The sequence below is a fragment of the Schistocerca gregaria genome, chromosome 3, assembly GCF_023897955.1.
Source record: "Schistocerca gregaria isolate iqSchGreg1 chromosome 3, iqSchGreg1.2, whole genome shotgun sequence".
NCBI lineage: Eukaryota > Metazoa > Arthropoda > Insecta > Orthoptera > Acrididae > Schistocerca > Schistocerca gregaria.
In genome coordinates this window covers 848,255,868-848,280,967 of record NC_064922.1, presented here as the reverse complement: position 1 = coordinate 848,280,967, position 25,100 = coordinate 848,255,868, and the positions used below count along the sequence as shown (strand labels likewise).

At 39.4% G+C, this 25,100-nt stretch overlaps 1 protein-coding gene across 1 annotated transcript in view; it reads right to left on the bottom strand.

The window, feature by feature from the left end:
• Positions 1-10,090: 10,090 nt before the first annotated feature.
• LOC126354756 (chromatin-remodeling complex ATPase chain Iswi) overlaps positions 10,091-25,100 on the bottom strand; it is a 124,210-nt gene continuing 109,200 nt past the window's right edge. The window contains exons 19-20 of the mRNA XM_050004638.1: positions 20,707-20,867; positions 10,091-13,454 (exon numbers count right to left, since the gene is read on the bottom strand). Coding sequence (XP_049860595.1) covers positions 13,121-13,454; positions 20,707-20,867 — 495 coding nt within the window. The 3' untranslated portion in view covers positions 10,091-13,120. The remainder of the gene's footprint in view (positions 13,455-20,706; positions 20,868-25,100) is intronic.

The following is a 25,100-nucleotide window of genomic DNA, read 5'->3' as shown; positions in this document are numbered from 1 at the left end:
TGCCGTACGAACTCTATCAGCTGCTTCTGAAACCATCGCTGCCTGCCTACCAAAAGCTTTGAAACTTCTTGTTTTCATTGGTATAAAGCTTGTTCGTTTTGGATTTGTACTTGAAGGAATACATACAAATTTTTGAAAATTTATCCATCATTTAGAATAACCCTGTATAATAAGCAAAGGAAATATAGTGACAAATATCAACACACAGCTTAACGTACAAAATATCATCTGTAGGGGCACATACCAATCAATAATACTGACTAAAACACAGGAGATAAAAGATAATATAAACTCATTGTAGCTGTTAATTGTAAGAAACTTCGGAAAAACTTGTGTGATGACTTCTCAGACTTTGCTGACAAGATTTCGTTGACTATTTCTTTTGTGCGAAAGAAAAAGTGGCACTTCATGAAAAAGAAAATTAATTTACCAGCAAGGTCAAGTTTATGTTCCACACAACATCCTAAATTACCTGTTTCCTAAAACAGTGCTGTCTAAACATCCATAAAATATATCACCCCATAGATTTGAGATGGAACACAGTTTCTTTTCAAGAACTATTTCAATCTGTAAAAGAATGTTGATAATGCTTTCGGATGGGGAAAGTCCAACAACAAAGTCCATTTACTGGGCCGAAGTCCTTTAAGGCAGTGAAGGTTGCAGCTATTGTGTCGGATGGCATTTCGCTCACAAAGCTTTGAGAACACTTCACTTCACACAGCTGCTTCATTTATTACAATTTTTGATAATGCAAACTGGTATGTGATAAACTAAACATTGTTCTGGAATGTTGGCTTCATACAGAATAGGAAGATCATTTTCCCAGTTCGCTGTCACCATTTTGTCCTTAGCAGCTAAGTTAATGCATTTGTTTCGTACCTCCATTTCTTTAGCACATAAAGGCATCTCATTAAGAAATGATGCAAGAGGTTACTTTGAATTCGATTCATGGTTACCAGATGCAGATATAGTTATCTTAACAGAGACATACACACACTGTAACTTATGTAATTGCAAAAAATATACAGTTGATGGATGGTCATCACAACTTATACACCTCAAAATTTCAAAATGATGTTCCAGAGGGTTATGGTTGAATTTTCCTGTCATTACATATTTAAAACCTATGGACCATAAATAATGATAAAACGTCCAATGTACTCTTTTGTGTGACAGAGAGATTCCGTCATTCTGTTTGACAAAAATGTGTTGTCTTTTGAGCAGATGGTTTCGTAAGAGTCAATTAATATTTTGTGTGATGGAGAATCTCTGTAGAGTGAGTTATTTGGTATTCTAGAGTTGAGCGCATCTGATATGTTGTTCATGTCCCTCATGACTAGTTCATGTTCTAGCTGCTGCTAAAATTTTAAGGATTAGTTCTGCAGAAAATTTTAATTGCGTTTGCAGTTGTACTGCTAAATAATTGTGAAGCCAAATTCGCATTCACTCTTTGGTAAGACGTAGGGTCCATATGGGACAAGTACAAAGATTTTAATTTCTATAGACAGATATACACTATTTCTTGATTTTTGTACAACAACCTACTTTCATCGTGAAAATAATTCCTTATACATTTTAATGTGTGTGCATAGTCTGAAAACACCCAAAGATTAATCCAAGCCTTTTTCATTTGTTGTCTTCCATTTCACATTTGTGAAACCTATTGCTTTTGCTCCAGCTGTACAATTATCTGTATGAATATTTCAGCTAAGATATTACCAGACATTGAATTTTTGCTTGGATAACAGTAACTGGTTGGACCCAGCTATAAAGGGACGGAATAAACATGAATACCAAAGCACGGTTCGCCAAAGTATTCTTTTTTTCCTCAGGAGTTAAATCACTTAAGTCTACAAAGCCATCCACTTTGAGTGTGGAGGAATTACACTGAATGTCTTTCCTTAATTTAACTTAGTTCAAAAATTACAATACATAAATGTTTATTTTAATCGTGTTTGTTTTTAAATACTTCTCCGATAACATATATGGCATGTATGTTGACACCATATGAGCATTTAAATCTCTTGGGAAGCTTTCTCAAATGATCTTCAGAAGGCAGAGGAAGTTAGTCGTGCTTTTGAAAATTCCTGTAGCCTTTAGTTGATTTTATTTTGAGAAGAAAGCTTTCCAAAATAAATTCATCATTATATCAAATACTAGTTGGGGTTGTTTGGCACTTCTTAAGCATACTGCCTACAACTAACTTCTGTTTGTTATTAAGGAAACTCTACTTGTTACATGCGTATGACCTGGATTGTGTTACAGCAGAAGCATCCTTTCCTAATAAAATTACTCTTTCCCTCTCTTTCAGTAGCTGATTCTGCGTTTTCACTAGCTTTTGTTTAAGGTTTCTGATTTTTCATTTGGGACTGTTGATAATTTGCTGGCATCAGCCTCAGTATTTGCTACATAGGAGGCACTACGTACTGCCAGTGATGGGATGGCGAGGCGCGGCGACTCGAGCGCATCTAGAATTTCTCGAGCCTCTAGTTCTCAAGCAATTCTCGAGAAGCTTATGAGAAACGGCTCGGCGGCGTGTGCCGCTCCGCGCCAATTGGCTGCGACAACATACGCCGTACCGCTGTTGTTTTATGAATTGAATGCCGCCGCTATGCTCGTAACTAGTATCTCTCAGGTTTCATTCGAGCAAAGTTGTTATTCAAATCAATACGGACACTCGAAAACGAATGTCATGGTGCTGGCAATACATTACGGAGGATGGAGATAACGTTGCTTGCAACATTTGTTGTAAAAATCTCCGTAATGTATCAAAAAATACAACCGGCATAATCGGACATCTTAAACTGCACAATTTATCGAGCAATAAAACAGCAATGTCCGTGGATACAGAGGCTCATTCTTCCAATAGTGCGAGGCAGATAAAATATCCAGGTACGTTTGGTACAAAAGGTTAATTCCGTGTAAAAGTTCGGATAGTGTCCGAAGAGGTCCGCCATGCTTAAAAAAACATTGATTTTTTTAATCATACTCAAATAATCTACAACATACCCCAAAATCAAACCTATACTATCCTAGCTTTGCATGATACGATATGTAATTTTATTGGACTAGTCGTCGAGCATAACGTATCCCCTCGCAGGCACTGATCTAAATTTTACGTTTCTCTTCATAGAGGGAAGTAAACGGCAACAACAGCTAGATGAAGCACTAGTGGCCATAACAGACGATTTTCAACCGCTTTCAGTTGTCGAGGACACTGGTTTTCGACGTTTTGTTTCACTGTTGGACCCACAATACTCGATACCAAATCGAGAAAAGTTGCGCCTCATGATTGAGGACGATTACCATCAACAGAAAGAGGCTGTAAACTTGGCCGTGGAAGACTCTACTTGTGTTTCTTTAATGACCGATATTTGGACTTCACTCAAAAGTGAGGTATATATTTCTGTAACTGGTTATTTCATTAACACTAATTGGTGCCTGAAAGCTTTAGCTCTCGAGGCATTCTGTTTCCCGGAAAAGAATACAGCTCTAAATATTAGTGAGGCGTTAGCTAATGTGATTTCAAAATGGAACATTGAAAACAAAGCTGTAAGCATCACAACTGACAACATGACGCCAGCCGTACAACTTATTCACAGTGGCAACGTAGATATACAACATGTGTGTTGTTTAGCACACACCATCAATTTAGTTGTGAAGTTCTTTGAACAGCAACAGTGAGCTCTGCATAATGCGGGCAAAGGCCAGAAAAATTGTTAGTTATTTCAAAACAAGTTGCAATACTAATGAAAAACTCCATGAGATCCAAGATCTAATGAAAAAACCTGTTCATAAATTGATTCAGGAAACTGAAACCCGATGGAACAGTACGTTTTATATGCTACAACGTCTAGTGGAGCAAAGGGAATGCATTGCAGCCTTTTTATCAACTCTGTATTTAGGTGTAGAGAACCTCACAGTTGACGAGTGGCGAATTTTGAGCGGATGTTTTATGTGTACTGGAACCATTAGAAGTGGTAACAAGTGAAACCTCAACTGAAAACTGTACCTCTCTTTGGAAAGCTATTCCAATAATCAGACGGCTAATCCTAACCGTATGCAATGGGAAGTGGGCTACCACGACAGCGCAAGAGCTACAGCAATATCTACATGACTCACTAATAGCCCGGCTGGGATTAATACAAACAAACAAAGTACATGCCGTTGCCACAGCTCTCGACTCAAGATTCGAAACGATACCATTTATGAATCCCATTCATTCAAAACATGTCGTTGCAAGCCTAATTGCAGAGTGCACAAACGTGGTACAGACCGTACGATCTAATCATTTGGCTGCTAATGACACTACCCACGAGTACCATTTCGTACAAAACGCCAGGAGTTCCTTATGAGCTTCTTTCGATGAAAAGGTTTCCAATAAGAATTTAATGAAAAGCAGTTGTGATAGCATAGACCTGAAGGTACAACGATATTTGGAAGAACCGTACCTACAACGCACGGATAATTATTTACACTACTGGAAAAATGAAAACAGTTACCCAGGTATAGCTGTCGTGGCAAAAAAAATCTTGCAATACCTGCAACTTCTGTTCCCAGTGAAAGAATATTTTCAAAAACAGGCCTACTTATAAACAAACAAAGAAGCTGACTAAAAGGCCAATTGGTTAATAAAATCATATTTCTAAACAAAAATTGACGGCGGTGTAGCAATGGGATGTAAAAATGCCTTCTGCTGAACAACTTTTGTTTCCTTTCTTTCTTCAGTAAGTAAATGCATGTACGTAGTTTCTGTATATAAAAGGCTATAGCAGTTCTCTTTTACATTTAAGCATGCATGCATATATGCAGAATGTACAAGGTAATTTATTTTGAAAGAATAAAGCTTCTGTTTTATGCGAATTCTGTGCTTTGTTTTAAACAACAATTCTATGATTTTGTCTTATGAGACATATACTAATACTTCAATACACATTAATAACGGTAATAAAGTTGATATTAATCATAGAATTTCAAAGTTTTCCGAGCATGTACGTACGACGAGTACGACTGCTACGGCTCAGTGGTTCGTGTACTGAAGGTTTGCGCAATTTCTCAGAGAGCGCAACACTGTCAACTTCTCGAGCGTACCCGAGAAATTCTTGAGAAATTTCCTTCGCGTCGTGCGTTTCTCGAGTGCGATCATAGCCCATCCCTACGTACTGCACATGGTGTATAAATTGCTGAAGTTTCCAAATATAAATGGACTGCTTTTTTTACTATCCACCTTGGAGCTGATTTGCGTACTTTCAAGTGAGCTGTTAAATAGCTTAGCAAGTTTGGAAAAATATGAGGCACTGACCCTGGATTTAAATTCCATCTTGTTCTCGATATTTCCATCTTGTTTTCTTCTATAACGAATGAGTCCACTTTAACAAGCAAATCACCACCAAAATGTTTTACGCACATGTATGATTCACTTGTTAATTGAATATCCTTCCTCGGAATAGCTTTAGCCCACTTAGCAAAATCACCGGCGGTCACTAGCGCAGTTTTCTTTGTCAGAAGCAATAATTCAATACACCACACAATTTATAAAAAGTCTACACACACACACACACACACACACACACACACACACACACACACACACACACACCGAGCGAGGTGGCGCAGTGGTTAGACACTGGACTCGCATTCGGAAGGACGACGGTTCAATCCCGCGTCCGGCCATCCTGATTTAGGTTTTCTGTGATTTCCCTAAATCACTCTAGGCAAATGCCGGGATGGTTCCTCTGAAAGGGCACGGCCGATTTCCTTCCCCATCCTTCCCTAATCCGATGAGACCGATGACCACGCCGTCTGTTCTCCTTCCCCAAACCAACCAACCAACCAACCACACACACACACACACACACACACACACACACACAAATATTAATCCACTGTTACTTTTTGATAAAAAATTCTTTAACATCATGGAACACAAGTAACCACGACAACCATTCTAGATGTGTCTTATGAGCCGCATCATTAGAAATCTACTTCAACCAGCAACATGCAAATGCTGCGCAGTCTGTCAGAGGGTGCAGCAACTTCTGTTGTAAATGATATGATGAAAACAGAAGTAATTGCACTTCTCCTTCTAAGCGCTATGGCATTAGCAATGCTGGTAAATGGAGGAAGATGCTACAGATTAAGAGTTTCTGCTGACTGAATTCTCTTCTTTGGCCATGTTTGTAGAGTACTTCCGCATGTTAGGAGAGGGGGTGTACTGGCATGTGCCGAGTCAGCTGAATTGGACCGATGATAGTGTAACCGCTAAGGTCATCTGCCTATGAAGTATTTCTGTGTTGAATTTGTTATGCTGTAAAGTAGGCAAAGGTGTGCTCAACCTGAACATTTCTTTGAACACTGCAGTGCTTTGTTAGGCATAGTTTTGTGCCCTTTACGTCTCCCACCTCTGAACAGACTTAATTAACCAGTTAGAAGGGGACCTGCAGTGAAACATGTACTCCAAAACAGGGTGGAAATTGATTTACCATTTTTTTCTCATTGTTTCAGATGAAAGAAGTGATAAGTAACAGAAAAAACTGTAGAATCAGTGGGGGATCAAACCCAAAACCTTTGGCTTTGAAGCCTGGAACATAGCCCACTGAAGGACGTTTATGAACAGGCCATCAGGGCCCCGAGTCTGGAACTTATCCATTTTGGGAAATTTGTGTACAGTCTATTAATAAGTTATTTATCAAATAGGAAGTACACTGAGCTAAAGGAACTAACCATAGTCAAAGAATTCGGTACATGAAATAAACACAGTTTATTTAAGTTACAAATAATTTATTGACAAATAAATTTGTCTGTATGGCCTGCTTATTAGAATAAATATCCAGATAGAAATTTACTCTAATAATTCCCATATCTACTTATCACTATGTATTGTGCTTCCTTCCTCTTTCCATTCACTGTAGTTAATGTTGTCAGCTGCAATGAGTCCTGTTTGTTCATTTACTCAATTAAGCACAAGAGCCTAGAGCAGGGGCAGGCAAACGTTGCACGCGGCTCATGGGCGCACAGCACTGCACGTGAGCTGCTTGTGTGCAACCGTCAACCGTGGCAGTGGCGACGGCCAGCAGGTTGCGGCAGTGTAGTACCAGGCTAAGCTGCGGACATTGATTCGAAGCGACCACTACGTAGTGAACATTGTATTTCAAGAACTGGAAAATGCAGAGTGAATCAAGGAAACTGACAAGTGGAGATTTGCTGTTATTTAAAAAGGAATGGGAGAATCATTTTTTCTTTGTGCAAAAATGTGAAAATTCGAAATGTTCAATATGTGGCAGTATTCTCGCTGGTCAGCGGAAGTTTATTATTGAATGCCATAATAAATTTCGTAAGTACGAGTACAATTTATTGTCGGATTCTGAGTGGATGGGGAAATTGACTGAGCTTAAGATGAGCGATCTCACGATACTAGATGAATCTGACATAAGTTGCTGTTGTCACGAGAGATCTGCGACTTTCTTTCGTCATGTATCTCATCCAACTGATTTAACATTTTATGGAGCACTGTTTTCAATTATTCAGGACGACAGCAATGATAGCCCAGCGGAGCGTGCAACTTATAAGACTGTGCTTAATATAGCGAGGGCAGGAAAACCATTTGCTGAAGGTGAGTTTATAAAGGAGTGCATCAATGATGCTGCTGATTTACTTGCCCACTGAATGCAAATCAGTTTCGAGCTATCACATTTCTCGTCATATAAGTGCTATGACAGGTGACGTTTACCGTCAATTAAGGAGCGCAGTGCAGTAGTCTATTGCATTTTCCATCGCACTTGATGATTCCAAATAAATTTCAGATACCACGCAATTAGTGATTTATGTTCATGGTGTGGACACTGCTCTGCACATAACAGAGGGTTTTTAAATATGATATCTTTAAGAAGCACGACCACTGGTGCGGACATCCTAAAAGCCGTTGAAGAATCTGTCGATTCAACTGGCTTAAACTGGGATCGTTCGGTGTCAGTGAAAACAGACGGAGCACCTGCAATGAAAGGGGAACAAATGGGATTTGTTGGATTACTAAGAAAAAAGCTGCAGCGTACAGATGAATCATTGTACAGCATCCACTGCATTTTGCACCAAGAAGTACTCTGTGAAAAAGCAGCAAAACTGGGTGACGTCATGCAAGTTGTTATTCGGACAGTTAATTATTTGAGATCCCACGGGCTACACATAGACAGTTTCACACATATTTAACTGAAATTGTGGAAGAATCTGGTGACATACCATACTACAGTGAAGGCCGCTGGCCTAGCCGCGGTAATGTACTCAAAAGACTTTTTAGCTGTGTATACCAATAAATCAGTTTTTAAAGGACAAAGGAAGGTACGACCCCATGTTAGAAGATCCAGAGTTGGTTGCCGACCTTGCATTTTTAGTTGACGTTACTGGACACATGAACGCATGGAGTACAAGTTTGCAAGGAGAAAATCAGCTAATTTGTGGAATGGCTGAAAAGGTGCAAGCTTTCACTTGCAAGCTCTCGTCAGGGAACGCCGTGCATTTCCCTACTCGGTCTACTGTGCGAGAATTGCAATGAATGTGTTTCCATACTTAGTGCAATAAAAAGGGAATTTCTCAAGTGATTTGGGGATATATCATATTTATCCCAAGCTTTTGAATGGCTCTCGAGACCATTTGCTGTTTCTGTAGATGATATTCATCCCAATTTGCAAATGGAATTAATAGATCTACAGTGTAATTCTCGTCTGAGAGATAAGTTCCTTTTGGCAAGACATTTAATACGTCTTTTATCACGACTTTCCACAGCAAGAGTTTCCTCGTCTCCATCGGGAAGCGGCGAAGATAATGCCAATGTTTGGCTCGACATGGGTTTGTGTGAGATTTTTTTCTGTTATGAAAATTAATAAGTCTCGGTTAAGAGCCAACATCAGTCATGAAAATTTACGTAACTGTTTGCGTTTGTATGTAGAAATTTTGTTCCAGACATTAAACGTATTGTAAACTCCCCCCTTGTGATAATTAAATAAAACGTACCGCGGGTAATAGGTACTCTTTCAAACCATGATTTCTTTCAAGCACTCCTACTAACCTCATTCCTTCATTCAATAAAGCAAGCTAGGAAAGAAAACAAATTACAGAGAAAGGAGCGAAGAGGCGGTATGGTGGGGAAGGGAGAGAAGCGGGTGGCCAGTTTGCCCCTGTGTACATGCAGAAGACCTGTTAACTGCATGCGTGCAAGTTCACCGCACACGTGCAGGATTCCTGCCCACCCCTGGCCTAGAGTGTAGCTGGTCTGAAGTTTTTGTTGTTGATATAAATAAAGTTGACAATTATAAGTTATTGTCATGCTCCTCATTTGTTTAAAACGTATCTCAATATAAGTGTGACTCTGACAGCAGACTGAATGAGGGTATTATTTCATGGGCTACTCTTTCAAGCAAATTTACAGTTCCACAGCTAAATCAATGAATCTATTTCCTTAGCTGCATGACAGGGCCACTCAGTGACTGTGTGCTGCATGATACAGATTGCACACATCTGCTCTACTAGGTCCCCTTGTTAGAGCAAAATGCAAACAAGTGCCATGACAATTTCGGTTTGGTGCTTGTCACACGTGCTACATGCTACACCCACTCAATTTTTTGTTCTTTTAGCCAGTGACTATGCACTTTTCTGTATCCAGCGCAATATTAGAGAAATTGTGTCATATGTGTATCAGCTAACGGTAACAAAAGCACCAAAAACTGTTTATAATCATGTTTCATGATCAACAATAATTGTCATGTATTCTTTAAGAACAATATCTTTGATATTCCTGAGTTACTGTTACTAATGGGAAAGTAGGCCTTTTTTAAGCTTTCAAAGTGTGGCAAGCTACAGTTCACTAACTTTCTACAGAGATGTTTATAAATTCTGCTGCAAGGAATGTCAATAGACATCACAGTAAAGCATCTTGTTTTAAAGTCATTCAGCACCCACTATGGAGCAACATGCTCAACAAACTCAAACTAGTGAGAGACCGAGGGCCTAAGCAATGCAATATATGTTGCACAATTAATAAAAGGTACTTATAAGGAATTGTCAATCTCTCTGAGAGAAAAAGGTACAAATATTCATAAAAAAAGCAATACAACAATTTAATAGAAAATGTGTAGAAAATCACAATTTGTACCATAGGCTGCTGGATGTGCTTGTGCTTGTTAAATAAATAATGCCTAAAGTAAGGATGAGAACAAAAAGTACAAAAGTAATACAAAATCAGAAAAAACAAGCATTGAACTACACACTGAATATCGCATCTCCAATATTTGCACAATTTGCTATTAAAATAAATATGGACAACACAAAAGTAACAACATTTACTGGATGACAAGAAGTATCCTAAAGTCTAACAAATTGGAGGGTTCTGATGGAAGTAAATGAAGAAAACATTGTACAGTGGGAAGCATGCAGAGCTTTCATGAATGTTTTGGAGTGTCTTCTACTCATAATTTAGTTAGTAACCATTACCAAAGTGTTAAGAGAATATTTGTAGACTGCAAATCTTAAGTTATTTATATGAATGCAGAAACGAGACAAAAGATGACATTTATTAGACACAGGTATAAAAGTGTAATCACCAATAAAAAAAAAAAAAGGTATCAAACTATTGAAGTGTTTTAACTTAATCACTTGCACTTCAATTTGTAGATCTTTACTACATTTTATATATTTATAATTCTTCAAAGCATCTGCTCTCTTGCTCCCCAGCTAAACAAGGAGAAATACAGTAAGGAAAGATATCTCAATGATGAGCTGTAGTGTTTTCGTGTATTCTAGTGTAGCATTTCAACTTCAAACAGCAGTATTTACGGGACAACTTATCAAAACACATAATGACCAAATGCTACAACACTGATAAAACATTGTATGATGCAGTTACATTTACAATCTGAATTCCACATAACTTACTGCATGGAGAGCACCACTTACAAAGGCTGCCATGTGCATATTCAAAAACAACTATATGCAGCTTATCAACAGCGTATACCAGGTATTCAATGCAAATCATTATAAATCCTCAATTGATTGATGCATGTTCATATGTGGGTACACAAAAAGAAATATTTTTTAACATTTTTACAGCAATCATGAGTCAATTGAAAAACATTTGTTTAGCTAAAAGTAGTACCGTAACAGCATGTTTCTAAATGATAAACAGAAGCCAGAAAACCATCTGCATCTGTTATTTAACTACATATGATTGTTGCATGATAAAATTCAATTTATCAATAACCATGGTGCTGCAGTACACACACTACCTTCAGTCTACATAAGGAGTGCAGCAGCAGCTCCCATATTCTCAATAAATTTCATACCAACTGATTGACACACAGTATCAAAATAGAAACACATAATTAAAAGGACCTATGAGGCAGTTAATTCATAAAGAGTATGATATTTTCCTTTATTTGCTCCACGCTGTTTGAAAATTGCAGCAAAGTAAAGGAATACATGCAAAGGATTCTCACTTTGTGCAGGGATTAGCAGTTGGCTCTCAAATAAATGTAACATATTGTGCTTATTTAGGCAGAAATACCCATTATTGTATTGTGCAACCAATCAGTGGAAATATGCAGTCATAAAGTGGAATGATCACACACAATTAGTTGAAGGAAAGGCAGATGCCAGAAGAATCCTAAGGACATGTAACTCACCCTCGAAGATGCAGCTTACAAATCCATTAACTCATCGATTTTGGGTACTGCTTAGCAGTCTGCGAAATTTAACAGGTAGGATTAATAAACAATACCTAAAGAAGAGCAGCTCTTTGTGTCAGATTCATTTAGTGAGGACAAGATTGTCATGTAGATGATCATACAACTTCAGTGGCAAACACTACAGGAGTGGCCTTTTGCATCATCGAGAGGCCTACTGTAAATCATAAGGTGTATATTCCAAAAAGAGATTCAAGCAACATATCTTGTGAAATGACCCTGACAATAAAATCTTAACCTCATTAAGAGTCTTATCAACAGTGTTTCTTATTGCACACCATTTATGACTATCTGCCACACACTTAAGTTGGCATGATGCAGAGTACACAGGTAGATGTATTAAGGACCATAATTTCATCCAAAAGCATGTAAAGCTTTAGAATACTATGTGTACTTTGCAAAACAAGCTACATTAAATACTGTTCATACAACAAAAACTGGACGATGTTACTTATAATCATTAAGTCCCAAAGTTAAAAAAGTAAAATAAGAGAGGCAAAAGTGATAGAGATGATAATGCCTATAATATCGACACCACACACTTGCACAAGGATCCAAAAAGAAAGGATAAACACCATTCTATCCGGAACTTTTCAACGATTGTGTAATGTCGGTCGCCAGTACAATTAAGACTGTTACCATATCTCATCTTTTATTAGATTTATTATTAGCCTGGACTCTCAAATACGGCCACACTATGGTATGGCTCTACTTACCCATTCTACAGCAATGTAATTACTTTTTGGCAGGGATTCATTCAGATGTAATCCTCTATACTTATGCCCCCCCCCCCCAAAGAGGAAGAGAAAGAAGGAGAGAGAAAGAGATAGATAGATAGAGACAGAGAGAGAGGAGAGTCAAATGAATGAAAAGACTTTTAAAGGCAATGTAGCTGATATTGGCTTGTGTCAGTTTTGTGAGACTTCAAAATCAATTCACTGAACACAAGATATTTAATAATGGTTTAAGTACAATACTTTAAAGAATAAAACCAGGAAGTGGAATGTACATGGGAAACAGAAAACTGAGTTTACAACCATCTTCAATCCATCACAAATTTAAATAAACTGCTTTTTGCCATAAATGCAGTGGCTCTGTAAGTGGCAGTCCTCCATCTTTCCTCACTGACAGCAACACTCAGTTCTAAAACTGTCTCAATATCACTGACAGTGAAGCACAGAAACAAACTGCTCAAAGAACTTACGACGTGCATCTAATGAACGTCAAGTCTGAGAAAGAAATAACACCACACAGACAGCAAAGAGCTATGTCGAGCAGCACTGTGAGACGGTCTAAAACTCTGGTCCCGCGCAAATGTCTACGGGGCACTGTTCGTGAAGCAGGATGGGAGTCCGTTCGACGCTCCCCCACCACTGCCAGTGTGACACCTATCACTTCTCTTTCTTCTTCTTTCGGCTGGCCTTGCCGTCCGGAGTCGAGCTGCCGTCGCCTTTGCGCTTCTGCCCGCTGCTGGGCATCACCGGCTTGCCCTGGCCCGCCCCCACACCGGCACCAGGCACACCCCCGACACTGCCACCCCCGCCAGCTCCGCCTCCTCCCGCACCGCCTCCTCGGGGTCCCCTCTTCTTTTTCTCCGCACGTTCTTTTTCCTCGAGTTCCTGGTTTTCACGTTCTATAAGTGTTATTAACGTGTTACACCGCCGCTGTAGTTCCATCGCCGTGCGGGATTTTATAAACCAGTCAAAGCGGAACTGTGGTGCGGACCTGTGAGAGTGCACAGAAAATTAAATTTTAGTGTTAAGTTATATGTTAAAAATTAATTTACAAATTTATTACAGAAAATGCATTCTTGGATTCCCATTGCTCAAAATATCTACATTTATATCCATACCCTGCAAACAACTATTAAGTGTATGGTAGAGAGTACTTCCCACTATACTACATATTAGGGTTGCTTATGGAGCCCACAAAGAATGACTGCTTGAATATGTCTGTACCTGCAAAAATTATTTCAATGTTGTCTTCATAATATCTATGGGAGATGTAGCAGGGCCTGTAATGTATCCCTAGGTTCGTCACTTAATACTGACTCCTTGAACATTGTAAATGACCATTTTGATAGTCCTATTTGGTATGGGTACCACATGCCCGAGCAATAATCTAGGATTAGCTGCAAGAAGGTTTTGTAAGCCATTTCCCTTGTAGACTGACTGCACTTTCCCAATCACTGGAATGATACAAGAGTGACACTGGACCCCGGATGACAAGTATTACCTGTTCCAATGTGCTCTGGCACTATGCAGCTGCCTGCAGCCTGTTACTAATTGTTACCAGAGCAGCCTCTTTAACATGTCAAATGGTGCTCCCAGGTACAAAAAATGACTGCACAAAGTGATCCTTTTATCCTTCATTGCCATTTACTTAAGGGATACATACCATTATTGGCACATTTGAACTCCTGACAATTAACAAACAACTACCCTTTGTGCCTGCTCCTTCAAGACACAAGACACAACAAGCTTCCCTACAGGCGAAGGGAGTTAAATTGACTGTCTCAACTTTAACGAGGCAAAGCACTTCAAGATTTTATTTGGAGCTGAAGGTCAGTGCCCAGCATCAGTGTCCTAAAGCAGTACAGTGCAACTGTCTACAAAACTCTGAAACAAAGAATATTTGAATATTTAAATATTTCTGAGCACATGTAAGTAATGAGCATTTCAGGCAAAGTAACAGCTCCCTGCAGATGAGTGCATAGCATAAAAGTCTCGATAGTGCTAACTTTTTTTTCACTTCCATTTCATTTCTATACTGATTATCAAATGAAAGTGTAATTACCAAATACAGAACCATAATTTTTTAATAAAATATTTTTACTTTGAATTAATAATTGTGTTTTGTGGTGTTGTGAGAGAAAAACTGGAATAAACACTACTGGTTGCCTAAAGCTAACTCAATGGCTCAAACTTCTGTCGTGTTGAAATTATGCTCAATAAGATACCAGCAATGAACAAAAATAGTAGAAATTTAGTGTCCAGTACTCTTGAAATCAGTCCATGCAAAATGCTTGTAGCACCATGTGCCAATGTTTATAAAATGCAGTCATTTTTTAACAATATGCTGCACCACTATTTTTTCTGTTAAAGGAAGAAACTGTTGAGCCTCAATACATACAACATTGTAAGTAACACTGTACCCTAAGCGTTAGGTATTGCACTTCCCAGAATTGATTACGACGAAGGAAACAACCACATTTGTCTTTGAGGCTTGGATGTATAGACTGCGAGAAGTGATACATCAACTAACACTTACTTTTGGGTACCTTACTTGCAATATCATAGCACCAAGCCATATTTTGTCTCTTGTGACAACTATTATGTGCCCAGTTGTACCCCTTTTGGATTTATAAAACACTTCTCCGTATATTGGTGAACGGTAAAATTTTATGGTAGAGCTGACCTTTATAAATTACAGACATTGGCTGTATAGATTATTTACTTCACAGCTGTATAGATTATTTACTTCACAGCTGCATTTTCTGTTTTACGTTTGTCGTCAAATGGTTCTGTTTCAATACACATCAAATTTTAAACTCTTCCAACATGCATATGTGATATTGTCAGAACTGAATCTTTTCGCTGTCAGAATCTAGCAGTATTGAATGAGTGAGAAGCTCTGTACATTGTGAAATGACACAAATTACACGAACTACTGCCAATGTTAACATCATTAACACAAATAGCAATACCCACTGCTTACATGTAAACAGTGTATAAGAACATTGATTTATTATAATTTGTGTTAAGGATGTTAACATTGGCAATATTTCATACAATTCACGTCACTTCACAGTGTACAGAGCTTCTCGCTCATTCAATACTTCAATACTGCTATATTCATCCAGTAAAAACTGGCCAGGTGCGAGTGGGACTTGTGCACTGTGGGCTCCGTACAAACTGAATTATGTATATAGACAGTTCATTCATTCTGCGAACTGAGAATCTCAACAGTTTTTGTCTGTTATTGTCACTGATCCTGGCAAGATATTGGTCCAGGGATTCCCAGACACATATAAAATAGAAAGAAACTTCCACACGGGAAAAATATATTAAAACAAAGATTCCAAGACTTACCAAGCAGAAAAGTGCCGGTAGATAGGCACAATAAATAAAACACACACAAACACAGAATTTCGAGCTTTCGCAACCGGCGGCTGCTTCGTCAGGAAAGAGGGAAGGAAAGGAAAAGAAAAGATGAAAGGATGTGGGTTTTAAGGGAGAGGGTAAGGAGTCATTCCAATCCCCGGAGCAGAAAGACTTACACACACACACACACACGCACACACACGCACACATCCATCCATCCATATATACACAGACACAAGCAGACATATTTAAAGGCAAAGAGTATGGGCAGAGATGTAAGTCAAGGCGGAAGTGTGGAGGCAAAGATGATGTTGAACGATAGGTGAGGTATGAGTGGAGGCAACTTGAAATTAGCGGAGATTGAGGCTTGGTGGATAACGAGAAGAGAGGATATATTGAAGGGCAAGTTCCCATCTCCGGAGTTCGGTTAGGTTGGTGTTGGTGGGAAGTATCCAGATAACCCGGACGGTTTAACACTGTGCCAAGATGTGCTGGCCGTGCACCAAGGCATGTTTAGACACAGGGTGATCCTCATTACCAACAAACACTGTCTGCCTGTGTCCATTCATGCGAATGGACAGTTTGTTGCTGGTCATTCCCACATAGAAAGCGTCACAGTGTAGGCAGGTCAGTTGGTAAATCACGTGGGTGCTTTCACACGTGTCTCTGCCTTTGATCGTGTACACCTTCCGGGTTACAGGACTGGAGCAGGTGGTGGTGGGAGGGTGCATAGGACAGGTTTTACACTGGGGGCAGTTGCAAGGGTAGGAGCCAGAGGGTAGGGAAGGTGGTTTGGGGATTTCATAGGGATGAACCAAGAGGTTACGAAGGTTAGGTGGATGGCGGAAAGACACTCTTGGTGGAGTGGGGAGGATTTCATGAAGGATGGATCTCATTTCGGGGCAGGATTTTAGGAAGTCATATCCCTGCTGGAGAGCCACATTCAGAGTCTGATCCAGTCCCGGGAAGTATCCTGTCACAAGTGGGGCACTTTTGGGGTTCTTCTGTGAGAGGTTCTGGGTTTGAGGGGATGAGGAAGTGGCTCTGGTTATCTGCTTCTGTACCAGGTTGGGAGGGTAGTTGCGGGATGCGAAAGCTGTTTTCAGGTTGTTGGTGTAATGGTCCAGGGATTCAGGACTGGAGCAGATTCGTTTGCCACGAAGGCCTAGGCTGTAGAGAAGGGACCGTTTGATATGGAATGGGTGGCAGCTGTCATAAATGGAGGTACTGTTGCTTGTTGGTGGGTTTGATGTGGACGGATGTGTGAAGCAGTATATATATAACATTGCCAAAGGCCCGTAATCTTTAATATGTGGCACAAATTTCAACCTGATACCTCTACCAGTTCCTGAGAAAAAGGGTTTTGAAAAGATAGACAGACAAATACTTGACTCTATTAGGGTTCCGTTTTTAGTGCCTGTGGTATGGGCCCCAAAAAAGGCCCAGTTCTGGCGATTACATGTACAGGTCACAAGATTTTCAAGTCTGAAAGGTGTTGAAGTAAAATATTTGTCAGTACCACTTGATAACAGCCTTAAGGCTGAAACTGCAAAACAAATAATCTCTACAGTCAATGCCGCACATTATTCCCTTTATAAAACTGCTGGGTAGCTTGTTCGTCATTTATGTGAAGTAGGCAGGGATGTTGAGTTTCCTTTTTGTCTCAGATTGGCCACTGTAGCAACTAAGTGAAGATATGTATCACAGTTATTTGGAAAAAAATGCACTAGTGTGTGCACCCCACCACACATACCAATTGTTCTTTGAGCTATCAATGTACATGTGGCAAATGACAAACTGAACACCAGTGGCAACACTTACAGGGTGTATACATGGACAAGTGAAAAAAATTCCCGGATTTCCCGGTTGAAAATACACTTTCTCCCAGGTGAAAATACACTTTTTCCTTGTTAAATGACAGTACACTTTTCCTCGGTATTATAAAACTTATCAATCCGTAGAATGTTTATGGTTTTCTACACAGAGATAGAATTTGCCGGCACTTTAGAAAACGAAACACCGGAGGGGGGATTGGAACTCAGAGAGCGAAAATGGTTAGTTTGATTTCAGAATATGAAGCCATTTTCAGTAAATCGCTCCGTATAAGACTAATTGGAATTCAGAGAGCGAAGCTAAGACTAATTGGAATTCAGCGAGCGAAGCTATTTTCGTTTTGGGAAGATCTTTGATGTGCAGCAACATGTACGTTGCAATTCTTCGTTTTACGGAGGTATAAATTCGAATTCCACCAAACACTGCATGTTACTTTCTGAAGCAATGAAATCAAGTTTGTGATGCGCTTTTGTAAGCCAGTCATAGCTCATGTCACGTGATTCTGGCAGCTGATGACAGCACAGGACACGTAGTGTAGTCAATCAATAGCAAGATCACTCTTAAGTACCGCGAACACACAAAAAGAAAAGTTAATGGTTTAAATTAATATACATAGTTTTGTTAGAAGAAAAACAAAGCTTTCACAAATAATATTAGTATCGAAGATTAATAAGCTGCAAGAGAAGCTAAGCTTCCACGTACAATGCTGATCATTTTGCGCATATTACACTTTAAGATACATCACACAAAGGTGCCAGTAAAATTTTTAATAAGAACATAAATGTCTGATCTTCTGGGCTCTAAATTCTTCTAGATGGTCGTCCTCAAATTTTTAAATGAGAGTCAAATGCTCTGTGATTTAAGAAATTCATTGTACATTCTCGCACATAGTTAATCTTGCGTAAAAGGAAATTTAATTTTAAAGTAACACTTTTCAAACCATCATTCGCAATATTTTCCCATGACCTGTTAGAAATTGGTTCGTTTCAGCAGTTGCCAGAGAGCGCCAGATAACAGATGTCACTGCGCCTGTGCAGCTACCATGACGCAACAAGCACGTATGTTCATACGTGTAAAACATTAAAAGATCTTGCATTATATCATAAAAGAAACAAGACATCAGAGTGTACTTGAGGAGCATCGGAATTTCGTGAACTATACTAAAATGCATTATTCGGCTTAAAGTGCACAATTGTATGTCCAGATTCGGATGTACATTTTCATGAGTACCAGTACTATATATCTCATGTTAGGTTCTTTATTATGGCATTATACCATGCGAGCTAGAAGATGGAAAACGCGCACTTGAAATGCGGCGAACAGTTGAAACTAGCCAACAGTGTGAAATTAAAAACTTCGTTTCAAATAAATTGACTGCCTCAGCGTAAAATATTAATAAAAGCCAAATCTCTTTAGCAAACCGACAAAAATAACTTATTTGTTCTGAAAAGTAATTAATGCTTCACTGTCAGGAAGGTGGAAATAAAACCTGAAACTAACAACATTTTTTAGCCTTCCGTAATTACGCGAACGTATTTTAATTCATTTGGTAGCTTCCGGCCACAGAAATCCGTTTTGTTTTCATTTAATGTGAGAGCAATAAACAAAGAGAAAATAGCAAAATCACTAAACGTAAACACAGGTCACGTGGAGACACCCCCCCCCCCCCCCCCCCCCACTACAACTCAGACTGCTCTCTGCATCAGCCCTGGATCTACAATGTTTCCAAACTGGAGCAATTTAGATAGTGGTGCCCAGCCGCACATCTGTAGCCAGAAGCGGGAGAAGGTACTACTCATAGGCGACTCAACTGTGCATGCCCAAGAGCCTGCCCACAACTGCTCAAATGAATCAAATGTAAACAGTTGTCATGTCATGCTCATCGGAGGCAATTTGCTGTTAGGAAGCACTGCATATTCTTCCTAAAGCCTTTGACACACTTCGGTTGGTAGACACTTGTATGAGCACTGTTTTTTGACTGAAGTTTTATTTTCGTTTTTTTCCCTCGTTCATGGTTACCCCCCCCCCCCCCCCCCCCCTTGCAGCATTATTCTGCTGAAGCGGGGTACAGTAATATCCCTCGTTATAGTATTGGTTCTTACCAGTCAAAGTCACAAAAATTTAACTGGGAACTAAGACAAGGAAAAGTTCCCGGAATTTTAAAAAATTCCCGGGTTTTTCCCGGTTTTCTCCCGGACGAAAAAATTCCCAGGTTTTTCCCGGGTCATATACACGCTGCACTTAGAACCTATTTTACTCTCATGAAGAAGAGTATCACTTCAGTCTGCGTGCATACATCATAGATCCATGACAGTTGAAAAGGTCTTTGGAACCATGTAGTTCCATTTGAAGAATGGATAAAGACTGAAGATGAATGGGTAAGCTGGTACCCTTTGCGTGGTAGGACTGTAACATACTTGCTCAGTGTCATTTTACTCTTACTTGTGGGTTTTACCATCCAAGGACAGCAAACATAAAAATAGCCAAGAAATTGAAAAATCATGCTTCATATAATTTCAGCAGAATATAGATCCTATGGCTAAAACACTATTAATGTACAGTTTACTAAAGAGAAATACCCAAAACAGCTGTATAAAAGATAACTAACTGCAACATGAAACTGCCATTAATAACAATAGAACAACAAACAAAAGAAGTCCACACTGAATACAACCACAAGAAGAGAGAAACTTGCATGTACTAGGCAGTAGCAGACACAAGGAAAAGTTCTCATGCTCCATCTGCAAATGGAACTGGAAATCATCCTACCTTATGGTAAAATAATAACTCATTCTGCTACACACTCCACAGAGTACAGATTTAAATATGCCTGTATGCCACAGGTTACTCATCTGCAGGTCATGAGCTGTTTGAACTATTTTTTGCATTGCACTTCCACTACCTCAGTATCATTACTTTTCTTTTCTTCACGAACAAGCCTCTGAATCTAAAAGTTAGTGTTGGGTTTTTTTAAGCGTATGATTTGCTGATCACTGCTGCTACCTGGGAAGAGAAAATGCATCACCACACACAATCCTTACCTGACAGCAGCTCGAAGTTCTTCATAAACGTTTTCTTTGTCAAAACCCAACTTATGAAGCATACACACTAGGAATCTATCTTCCTCTTCAGTGTAATTCTTTCCTTTATTGGTACCATAGGCAATACGGAGTTGATGGAATGGAGCACGGTATCTTGCCATCTGCAAATGAAATCTGATTATGGTAACTTCTTCTTACAATAGTACACAACCTACAATGCTTTAGTGGCCAACTATCCTAAATGTCAGGGAAGAACCAACTATGTATTAAGTATCCATAATTACACATTTACAGAAATACAGAGCTTATTTTTTTTTAGAGAAATTAGTCAAGCCTGTTCATGAAACTATTTCGCCAAAACTCAAGATATGTACGCCGATCTTAAATTTCCTTCAATTACAGGCAAGTACAAAAATGATATGAGTAATGAAAGATTGTGTGTGTGTGTGTGTGTGTGTGTGTGTGTGTGTGTGTGTGTGTGTGTGTGTGTGGTAGTAATGGTCTGTAACCACAATAATCTGACAGAAATAACCATGCTGAGAATATGAAAGCTAATGGTCATAAGACACTACAGAGTAAACCTGAAAATTAACCCTTGAGCAGATGCACCTATGTCTGAAGTGCATCAACCGCAAATAACATAGTCTTGTACCATACAATTGTTGTTTTACAATTGTGTGCCAATACCAATTCCTTCATTATTGCTTTAGCTAACACTATGATAAGTTGTGCTGTCATACAGCAGTAATATTAAATAAACAGTGAGAAAAAAATAATGATCAGTCCAAGAAAATGCCCCAGAGGCTGAGTTGGCAGCACAATCCCAAAATGAGGCAAATGTCTACGCAATAAATAGTAGTTGAATAAGTGTTTGGCTGGGATCTGATGCAACTGCGCTGTGCAATGCTGCAAGTGGATCACTACTGTGGGTAACAGTCGTATGCAGAAACACACTGACAAAAATGAAACTTTATTTTATTACTGTTTAATTGAATAGTGATGTAGCTCATATAAGTTTATTTTACTGTTGTCTCATTAAACTAAGATTAAAACTGTGAATTAGTTCCTGTAGATTTATCCTGGTGTCACAAACAACAGTTATTCTGTACATGTGTACAAAGTACACCATGCACCCACTCTTGTTCCAAGAATTGGGATGCCCAGGTGAGGGTTTTATATATATAAGAAAAAGAACAGAATCAAAATGGAAAACAGTAAAGAAAAAGTAGGAGGAAGTGTGTGGAGAGGGAGAGGCAGAGGCAGAGGGAGAAGGCTGCTACAAAATTGCCACTGTGAAAATGGATAAAATATATAGAAAACATTACGTAGGATGGAGATAAAACAGAATAGGATTACTGAGTGTGGAACTAACAACAAATGGAAAGGAGAAAATGTATGAAGTTGGTTCAATAAGTACCAATGTATGAAGATCGATGTCACTGCTAATTCAAGTTAGTGTTACTGTTAGTGATGGCGCACACACACAAAAAAATGGTGCTGGTATCCAGTTTAGTAAGCTGTAATATACAGTTATTGCAAAGATGGAAAAATTGCAAATTTGTTGGCGACATCCTTTTCACTTTTAGATGAAAAACGTGAGAAAATGACAGCACAATTGGATGTTTTTCCATCAATGACAAGGGATAAATATCTACTCAATGAATTTATACATGGATGAAATAAGGATTGTCCAGGATACCCAGCAAGCGTGCTTACCAAACTCCGAATTCCATAATATGATTCTCTCTCGTCACTAAATAAAAGTATGCTAATGTACTAGCCATAGGTGCATCCACGGGAGCGGCAGTTCGTATTTCACATGTTAAGTTGGGAATGAAAACATTGTTAGCTTGATGGATGCCATGACTGCTGCAGATAAGCATGCAGCAGACAAGTATTTCATCTTGCAAGTTATTTTTGGAACAGTTACTGCAAGAAGGGCATTGTACACACAGAGAGATATTGGAAAACTTCAACAAAACAATGAAGATACATGGCTGTGTTTGGTGAAGAAGTAAGTGCTGTTTCACCATGACAATGCACCTGGAGTTGTTGTCACAAAACTGCGTGAACTGCTGCTGTCTCCCATCCCTCCTGTCTGCACAACCTGGCTCCCTAGGATTTTTCTTGATACCAAACACTTGGTTCACAAATGATGGATTCCACTCAAATGAGGTGATTATTGTTGAGACAGACACATACACTGCCCAACAAAAAATGGGAGTCACAGAAGATACGGTGAAATGTCAATGTAACTTTGCATCCATACAAACCATCATCGGATATGTAAATGATTAGAGTTGCAATTTTCTTTGACAGGTAGAACAGTCACAAGTGCATTAGTGTTATTATCAGGTTTGACAGGGTATATAACGAGCATGAACAGTGTCAGATGTTGAGTGATTTACTGTGAAGGAGATGAGGATGCCGTGTGTCAATGTGAGACAAAGTTATCAGCACCTGGTAGGAGTTTGAAAGGGGGCTCATTGTAGATTTCTATTTGGCTGGACAGTCGAATTGTGCAGTATCCAGATTTATAAGACATTCGAATGTGACCGTGGCTCAGTGGCTCAATGTTGGATAGCATGGAAACTTGAGGGCAGACATATTTGTCATCAAGCTTCCAGCTGACCACGTCTGCACACAACAAAGGAGGATTGTCGCACTGAGCACCAATCACATTGTAACCCCATCACCTGCCAACCAAAAATGAGTAATGGACTCCCTGCTACATTCTATGCCATGCAGCATCACTGGTCAGAGACTAGCAGCAGCTCGACTAGAGAATTATCATCCACAGTGCAGGCTATTGTTAAGATTACAACACAAAGGGCTGCATTTAGAGTAGTGCCATGACTGGGAACTATAGACAGCTGATGAATGGCATCAAACTGTGTTCAGTGACGAATCACAGTTCAGCACTATCCTGAGTGACAACCATTGACAAGTATGGCAGAGGCCTGAGAGGAGGACCCATTATCCCAATGTTTTAGAGAGGCAGAGCAGTATTATTCCTAGTGTCATGGTGGGGGGTGCCATTGGGTATGGTTTCACAGCACGGCTAGTGATGACTGAGTAAATTCTGACGGCACAACGGTACGTCATAGACATTCTGCATCCTCATTTCTTATGTCTCAGGTGACGGTGTCATGGTGCGACTTCTCAGCAGCACAATGCTAATGCACACGTGGCACAAATCTTCATGAACTGGGTACTTGACATTGATGTAGTACAGTTCCCAGCAAGATGCCCATATCAGTTCCCGATGGAACACGTGGGACCGGCTTGGACGTCAGCAAAGTGCCAGTCCCAGTAGCTCATGTCTCAAAGACCAGTTACAACAGTTGTGGGCCAAATTGCCTCAGGAAAGGATACAACAGCTTTAGGACATTCTTCCTGAACGAATCAGTGCGGACATCTGGGCTAGAGGGGGTGAAGCGTGGGCTCATACTGCCAAATTCTTTGTAAATGTAACTTGATACTGAGACACTGGGAAAAAGCGCACACCTCTAAAACAGGAATGCAGTGGGAAAAAAACTGTTTTTGGGAAAAAGAGGCATTTTCAAGCCTAACACAGTGAGAACGCAGGTGGGATGAATAAAATGGTAACTGAGGTCCAGTTGCTACTTTCACAGTCTAGAGGCGCTTTTGATGAAATGTGGAGCAGTGGCAGAAAATAAAGCGAATCACAAAACAGATTCTCATTATATGTTATGTTCCAGACCAAATATCCTGCAGTATGCAGGGTTCTGGGTACTTGTTTCAGCACTTGTGGGGTCTGCACAGTTACTGTGAGTCAGTGACATGGAAGTAACTGTAAGGTCAACACACAAGCTGAACCCAGTCAAGTAACACAGTTAATATGTGAAATTTACAAAATATAACTCTTTCTCTATATTTAACATATGACAAAACTGAGCACGGTGTATGATATATGTGAAATATCGTCAGTATGCAATATTCCATTAACAAAGAAGGTAGTTGCAGGCAGGTGCGCGTATTACTGAACCAAAATATTAAAATGAAGCATTTCAAAGAAGAATGGAAAAACTGGTAGAAGCTGACCTGGTGGAATATATGTTTGGTTTCATAAGACTTATAAGAATGTGAGGCAACACTGACCCCACAACTTTTCCTAGAATGTAGGTTTGAGATAAACAAAGCCACATTTATAGCACTTTTGGTTTAGAAAAAGCTTTTGATAATGCTGGCTCAAATGGACTCTTCAAAATTATAAATTTATCTGAGATAAAATACAGAGAATGAAAATCAATGAAAGTAAAACACAAGTAATGAATTGTACCTGAATTAAGTCAGGCCATACTGCGAAATCAGAAACTAATAGCTTTAGATGAGTTTCACTATTTGGGATCTGAAGTAAAGAGGACATAAAA